The sequence below is a fragment of the Micropterus dolomieu genome, linkage group LG14 (genome assembly GCF_021292245.1).
Source record: "Micropterus dolomieu isolate WLL.071019.BEF.003 ecotype Adirondacks linkage group LG14, ASM2129224v1, whole genome shotgun sequence".
NCBI classification, from domain to species: Eukaryota; Metazoa; Chordata; class Actinopteri; order Centrarchiformes; family Centrarchidae; genus Micropterus; species Micropterus dolomieu.
Genome location: NC_060163.1, coordinates 226,483 through 235,077, shown reverse-complemented (window position 1 = coordinate 235,077; position 8,595 = coordinate 226,483). Strand labels below are relative to the sequence as shown.

Below are 8,595 nucleotides of genomic sequence, written 5' to 3'. Positions count from 1 at the left end.
AGGGACATTGTGTGTGTTAATAATTTGGATTATGAATGCTGTAACAACACACAAAATGTATGTGTCTCATCTCAATCAAAATTGGTTTGTCTGAAACTTCAAATTGGTCTGGCCAAAATAAAATCAAATTATATTCATATGAATGGGGGTCAGATGTTTTTGGCAACCACAATTTCATATGCAAAGCAGTGAACAGTTTGTTGACACATGTCTGGCTATTTACAAAACTAAAGTAAGTTGTGGCACAGATTCAGCTATTCCTTTTTTCATTGACAATATGACAATCTGTGCAAAACCACACACACTTGTTGATATGTTAATCTAAGAATAGACATAGATCAAACATGCACATGCATGGTACTGCTTCTCAACCCTAATATGCAGAAGATGGAGAGCTGTGGAAATCCCTGCCTGCCCAAGACCCTACAGCCCCCAATGTCATGGGGTGAGTGAATGATTTTGTCTAGTGCCAATATGTTGGCGAATTGTGTATCACATAGTCTCTCTATTAAGTACTACTTATAATAAATACACAATAGTTATTGGTATGTCAACTTTGGACTTTGTCTCTTAACATCATGGTCATTCTGCTAAGCATGAATGTGAAAAACACAACATTAAATTCACTAAGAAGAAGAATCCTTGCCTGAGTACAGTTAATTTTCAGTTCTGTCTCATAACAGGCAAGAATAATCCTAATGGATTGTGTTAGGCTATAGCAGCTACAATTTTATGTAGGCCCCTAATAGCCAAATGTACAGTCCTAGTTAATTAAAGGTAAAATTGTGATGTGTAGATTCTTCGAGTTTTCCATATGTATGATGTAACTGTATGTAAATAACATACTGAATTACATACTTTTGGCTTCGGATTTTTTTATTTTACCCGTAGTTGCCAGGGGAAGTGACGTCAGCAAGGAATGTCAGCTTTTACAGTGGACGAATATCTGACAGTGGAGTGAAACTGCGAAAGTTTATCAGCAATATCCGTCTCCATCCTTGTGTTTTTGGGCACTAATGGCCCCCAAAATACGGAGAACATAAACTACGCGATACACACTATCGGTTAATATCGATATTATAGGCTTTCGCTCTTCAGAAAAATTAAAAAGGGATGGTGAAATTTGTACCGAAGGAACTGGGAGTGTGATTTAGGGGTTGAAACCAGTAAAAGGAAGACTGGACTATTTAATATAACGTAAACAAAAGGTTAATAGCTGAACATTTAGGTTAAGCAACGTTAATTACTAAGGTAACGTTACCAACGAAGCAACAGAGGTAACGTTAGCTAATAGCGAAATGGAGCTGAGAGTGGGGAATCGATACAGACTGGGCAGAAAAATTGGAAGTGGATCTTTCGGGGACATCTATTTAGGTGAGTACAGTGTGTTATCTTCAGCTTGCTCATACTAACATGTTATCCCGTTGTTCCCTGCCTGTTAACGTTAGCAACATTTTAAAACATTTGAGCCAAATAATAATTGTTTCATGTCATGTATGTATTAATCCAGTTTAACGTTACGTCAACAAGCTAGTTGTTACTTTTCCTTACCTCTGTATATCTAAGTTAATTATTGAAATCTACTAAAACATTGAAACAAGGCAATGTGAGTCGAGATACCCTGTCCCTGTGGCATTATATAAAATGCAGAGAGCTAGCTTGTTTAACTGACATTGTGTAACGCTAAATAAAACCAGTGAAAACGTTAAAACTACTGCTGTCTTAGATTAATCTTTATACAGCGGTGTGATTATATTGTGAAAAGTTACTTAAGCAAAACAACACTGACATTAGGCAAATTAGACAGTGATGTATCTAACGTTATTGCTACAGGGTTCGAGTCAGCCTAGAGACCCCCCCACACACACACACAACACAGGGCAGGCATCAACCAGCAAAGAGTTTGTTTTGTTAAGAACACAAAAACATTTAATGGTTGTTATGAATGAATGAGTAACGTAAACTAGCTTGATCTTTAGCCAACGTTAAAGTTCTGAAGAAGATGGATAGGCAATTCTTCTCTGTCCTGAGACCTGATTAACAGACATGGTGAACCCGCTAACGTTACAACCAAGCCTACCACCCTTTTCAGTTTTCCAAGGTTGCTCTTTTCATTTCTATCAGCTGTTTGTTGTATGACATACATTCACTGTTGAGTAGTCATGTTAAAATGTTTCAACATCGGGCATGTTTTTTCCAGTTTATGAAGGATTCAGCTAGCTCTCAAGTAAAATAGCCTTTGATATGCAGGTTTAGGAAACTACTCAGGAAATGGTTGTTTACAAGAGTCAGTTTAAACTTCCCATGTCATAACTTGATGATTGGTATTACATTGTCTCAGTTATTACATTATATGAGCAGACTGTGTCATTTAGCACAATTAAGTTAGATTCTACAATAAAGACAATTTTAAGTAAATGTTAGGGATGTTGCAACCAATAGAATGCAAATTAGGTGCGTGTTAGGGCACATTTATTGGGGTCTGTACCAAACCCAAATATTCTTGTTTAATGTTTTCTTAGGCCCCGTGTCCACCAAAGTGGACACGGTGGTAGTGCTGAACAATGTGGAGAAAAAATCTAGGCTAATTATGATTTTTCGGCCAGATATTGCAAGTACGATTTTAATTTGTGATTTTTAAGTCTAGCTAAAGTTCCATATTCACTGCCAGACTATTTTTGACAGAAGCTGCGTCAAGCAGCACAGAGCCGTATAACCAGGCAGGAAGTCAGACACAGAATGGCATAGAGAATCCGGTATTTCAAAATCAAACACCCTGTGCAGTCTCCCCACGGCTTGAGACTAAAGGTGTCCTGTTGTCCTGAGGACGATAGCAAATGTGTTTGGGACGAAGAGAAATATTCTGGTGGACGCCTCTGGGAAGAGAGGGATTGTGCGTGTATTTATTTATTACTATCACTTAGCAAATGACAAACTGAACCCTTCTCATGTTGTTACTACAGTAATGCCGGAATCACACAGGAGCCTGGCTGCTAACCTGTTCCCGCTGTACAAGTCCATCTATCCTCTCAGTCCAAACGGCTTGCTGACCTAATAATCGCGCTGTGAAGGCTAACGCGTTAAGCGCCACACACAAATCTTCTCACACAGTGAAAAACAAATCTATATTCTGATATCAACTAGCGGCGACAATCATCGAGTTTTGGTTTATACCTCTGATGAAGTGCAGTGCCCTTGTCTCATTCAGTACAGTTTGAAGGGGAGCACAGCGGAGTATAGGTCAGGTATACTTTTAAAAAATAAATAATAAAAAAGATTTCTGGACATGTCAGAGAACACAGATGTGGGAGAGATTCTGAATTTGCAGAAAGTTTTGAACATGAGCAGAAAACCTGCTGAAACAGGAGTCATAGAGTTTTTCTAACTGAATTAAAATTAAAACAGATAACTCTTAAGTTTTGTTTTTAAATCTTTTTGTTTGAATCAAGCAAAATAAATATTACTTATTTTATCAATTTATCATCATTTATTATGTCACTAACAACTATGGAGGATAATAACAAAGTAAAGAAACAACATTGTGATTTTGGGACGCTTTACATTAACTGCGGACAGAGGTGAAAAAAGTTAGTCTTGAGACTCCCGTTCGCATATCAACAATAAACACAGTTAAACTGACAAAAAAAGAAACAGTTTAACTACATAGCCTACTTAACCATGCTAGAACTACAAAAATCAAAAACACTCTGCTGCTTCCCCCAGAAACTATGTGTCAGACAGACACCGTTTTATTTCATTTGAGTGAATTTATGGGGTACAAGCATAAACACACATCACATCCTGCCTTTTCTGCATCAATTTATGGTCAAAATGTATTTATTTATATAAAGGGAAACTATATACATAATGCCGTAAGGTCCTCAGGCACTCTGTAGCTATTTCTTTTAAATATGTAGATCAACTTTTCTCATTTTAATAAAATCCCTGCTCAGTCAAAACACATGATTTAGTCTCCCCTCCTCTTTAGTGTTTTCTGTTTGGGGAAATGTGCAGACCTGACACCTTTTCACCTCAATGATAAATTATTTAATTTTAATTCAATTATAAACTCCTGGAATTTAAAAGCTCCAGAATTTCAGTAGGTTTTCTATTCAAAACTTTCTGCACATTCAAAATCTCTCCCACATATTCATTTGTGTTCTCTGACATGTCGAGAAAATGGTCGTAATATTGCGAGACGTCATCATTTAATGAGAATTCATAATACCTGCCCTATACTCTGGCAATGAACTACTACACCTGTGATCAGAGAGAAATCACATCCAAATAAAATTTGACTGCTTTTGCGGCGTCTCTACGGGGGAGTCGTGGCGTGAGCCGCTATGTTGGTCTGTTGTTTTGCCCTCCAGGTCATTGCGCATGTCACGTGACTGAAAACTATAAATACACCATTTGACCACTCAAGTCAGTGCCATGTATATTTATTAAGGCTGAACATTTTTTTTGTTTGTTTTTTTTTTATCAATATTGCGATTGCGATTTAATAGGAGCCATTTTTAAGCTTACCTTCTGTATTCAAAACGGTGACGTTTATAGTATGACCAACACAATATTAGATAGATTGAACATGCAGTTTTTTCTTGTGGGTCAAGCCTGTGTTATGATGAAATTAGGTGATGCATGAATTATTATGAGCAATGGTGTAGAAGAAGTATCAAATTTTAATATGAGAAAGATAATTTTAAAGTCAAGTCATGGCATTAAATAATATATCATCAGGTCGGCCTACCTACTGACGACAACAAAAACTAAGTGTATTATTCAATAATTGCTCCATATCAAACAGTTCAACCACCTATTGAGTCCTTATCTCAGTTCAAATCTCCTAGGAGTCCATCTTTCTATATCCCAGTAAGCAAACAAAAATTCCCAGTTTCCCACTTGGGGTTGGACCCCTAATAAAACAAAAGTGCAAAGTGTTTTATAAAAGATAAACACAGCGTGAAAAAGGGCACGTAACACCACTATAAAGATAAAATACATGAGTAAAATGCAAGATACAAAATACAAATGAAAAAGAAATGGAAAGCACAAGTAGGTAAAACAGATTAACTAGAAACATAAGACTACAATAAATAGCAACTTTAAATAACTAATATAAACACCGTAAGATAAAACGGCAACTCAGATAAAATCAATATGCTTTCCGATAAGTGTGGTTTTAAAAGACACTGACTCTGAGAGCCTTACTTCCTCGGGCAGTTCGTTTTAGAGCCTCGGGCCCTGAGAGAAAAGGCTCTGTCCCCTTTAGTTCTAAGCCTAGACACAAGAAGAGACGAGACCTGGAAGATGTCAAATGTCGCAGTGGTTCATAAGGAGTTAAAAGGTCTAATATATAAGCAGGAGCCGAGCCAAGGAGAGCCTTAAAAGTAATCAATTGAGCAGCTGAATTTTGTACAGTCTGTAGACGTTTGAAGGTTTTATGATTAAGACAAGAGAAAAGGCTGTTGCAATAATCAAGAAGTGAGGAAATGAAAACATGGCCAACAATTTCCGCATCTCTGACACTTAGAATAGACCTGATTTTAGCTGTTTCTGAGCTGATGAAAACAAGACTGGAAAAGTTTAGTTACGTGTTGCTCAAAACATAAATTACTCTCAAATAAAACACAGAGGTTTCTAGCAACAAGCGTAATGTGTTACGACAGGTGACCATTAGATGACAGTATTTGTTTTGCAAGGCGTTAGGGACAAATAACAAGAATTTCTGTTTTGTTGGATTTCGGTTGAAGAAAGTTATTTGACATCCAGTCTTTTATATCTACCAGGCAGTCCTGTAGGGAGTTTAGCGTATTCAGGTCAGTGGGCTTCACAGGAGTGTACGATTGTGTATCATCAGCGTAACAGTGGAAAGAAATACCATGTCTGCTTATCACTTCACCCAGGGGGAGTGCATATATAGAGAATAAAACTGGACCAAAAACTGACCCTTGAGGCACACCGTCATTAATAAGAGAGTAATGATGACGCATAAATAAAATACCAGAATTTCACTCACCAGCTAGAGCACAAGCTTCCTGAACGGTCTCTTTACAATAAACCGCTCAGCCTGCCATTATCCTTTCGGTATTTGCATGAACAAATATCCAAAAGGCTCAAAGCCGCAGAGCTCCATGTATTAGCTGAGCGACGCTAACAGACGGCAGGCAGACTGCTAGTAGTGACAGCAGCAGCTGCCACCTGTCAATGAAAGTGGCCACGCTCGTAATTAGGTAGAACTTTAAGGCTTAGTATAATTTAAACAGATGAGAGAATTTACCCCCCTCACAGTTGTCATTAAGTGCAAAATTTGCTATGTGCACTAAAACCATTTTTTGAACCAGGCTGTAAACATGTTTTATTCTGCTGTAAAGTTGGGCATTTTAACATGGGTGTCAATGGGGATTGACTACCTTCTGCAGCCAGCCTCTAGTGGCCACTCAATGAATTGCAATTTTTTGTTACTTCCGGGTAGCCTCTGCTTGGTTGTACTGACTGTGGAATTTCAAAAAAATATATGTGGTGTTTTAGATTTTGTATTGGAATTTGAAGTTATTCACCAATTTTGTAGCATTAGTGCTTAAAATTTATTTATTTATTAAAAGTTATTTTATATAAAATTAAAATGGGATATACCCAAAGTAACTAACTTAACCATACATTTTATCATTACTATCTTAAGATTTAACCAATAAGCCTTATTATTGTCACAATTCTCCATGTCACACATTATGATATAGTGTCACATCACATGATGAACTGCGCCACAATGCAAAAAAAGTGGATTTTAAGTACCATTCAGACAATGGCAGATTAAGAAAAACTGCACAAAAATGTGATTTTTGACAGGATTTCTGCTGGAATAAAATGTAATAATAGAAATTGCACAACCTTAATGGTCCGTGAAAAACATGGGATAACATTAGGAGTATTCAACATGAATGAAGGACAGGTGGTCGTTTGAGTAGGTCCCAGGGAAATTGAGAGGGTCCCCACTTTAGTTAATGAAAACTATGACTACAAAAAATGTCAATTGACTGTCTTTTTTTTTTTCCGTAACTAAGAGAAGACGAGCTGAAAATAGGTCTTTATATAAAAACTGAGGAAATGTGTTTTGTTTTTGTTGAGGAGAGTGGACTAAAATGTTAGTGGTGGGCTCATAGACTATATAAGAAGTGAAACGTAGTCATCGTGACATCATCCGTTGGCTTGTGGACTGACATTTTGAAGCCTTGAGTTTGGCTGAAAGGCTGCCGCCATGTTGATTTTTTGCAACCAGCAGCACCGGACATGACCATATTTGGACGAGACGATGGAGCTAACAGCGGTGTGTGGAGCTAGCTAGCTTGCTTAGCTAGGTGCATCTGTAATTCCCGTTAATTTTAACAGGTCTGATAATTTTGTCTAGCAAACAACAGTCTTAAAACTAAATGTTGCGTAACCAGAGAAAGTGAACAGCCAACTCCTAATAAGCTTTTTCAACGGCGCTTGTTAAATTTACACAGTGTCGTGGGTACGAGTCACTCTAGCCTGATTGAAAGGTCGCCATGGTAATTCAATTCAATTTTATTTATATAGCGCCAAATCACAACAACAGTTATCTCACGGCGCTTTTCATAAAAGAGCAGGTCTAGACCATACTCTATGATGCTATTTACAGAAGCCCAACAGTTCCCACCAAGAGCAGCACTAGGCGACAGAGGCAAGGAAAAACTTCCTTTTAAGAGGCAGAAACCTCGAGCAGAACCATGGCTCAGGGTGGGCGGCCATCTGCCTCGACCGGTTGGAGAGAGAGAGAGAGAGAGAGCGCCTACACAATATACACACAGAGGTACAGACAGTAAAGGTGATGTTGCTATAGACTAAATGAAAAATGGTACAGATATTTATAATAGTGTTAATGGTAACCATCGTAATGTTAATGATTATAATAACAATAATAACAATAAGACTAGCAACAATAGTCGTTGAAGCAGAGGGTGTCGAGCAGGAACACAGGGGCAGCAGGTGACCCGCAGCCACAGATCCAGACTCCACAGCCCCAGAGCCAGAAAACCTGCAGGAAGTGATAGGAGGAGAGAGGAGATGGACGAGAAAGCACAAGACTACCAGAAAGGGGAGAAGTTGTGTTAGTAACATGCAATAATGGGATAAGGTTGCATACAGAGGGAGAGAAAGTAGAGGAGAGAGGAGCTCAGTGCATCATGGGAAATCCCCCGGTAGTCTAGGCCTATAGCAGCATAACTAAGGGATGGTTCAGGACTACCTGAGCCAGCCCTAACTATAAGCTTTATCAAAGAGGAAAGTCTTAAGCCTACTCTTAAATGTGGAGATGGTGTCTGCCTCCTGAACCCAAACTGGAACCTGGTTCCACAGGAGAGAAGCTTGATAGCTGAACGCTCTGGCTCCTAGTCTACTTTTGGAGACTCTAGGAACCACAAGTAACCCTGCATTCTGGGAGCGCAGTGCTCTGGTGGGGTAGTAAGGTACTATGAGCTCTTTAAGATAAGATGGTGCCTGACCATTAAGAGCTTTGTAGGTAAGAAGAATGATTTTAAATTCTATTCTGGATTTTACTGGAAGCCAATGCAAAGA

The 8,595-nt window shown here is 38.4% G+C and overlaps 1 protein-coding gene across 1 annotated transcript in view; it reads left to right on the top strand.

The window, feature by feature from the left end:
- The first annotated feature begins 913 nt into the window (after positions 1–913).
- Positions 914–8,595, top strand: part of csnk1db (casein kinase 1, delta b) — a 9,586-nt gene continuing 1,904 nt past the window's right edge. The window contains exon 1 of the mRNA XM_046069405.1: positions 914–1,374. Coding sequence (XP_045925361.1) covers positions 1,299–1,374 — 76 coding nt within the window. The 5' untranslated portion in view covers positions 914–1,298. The remainder of the gene's footprint in view (positions 1,375–8,595) is intronic.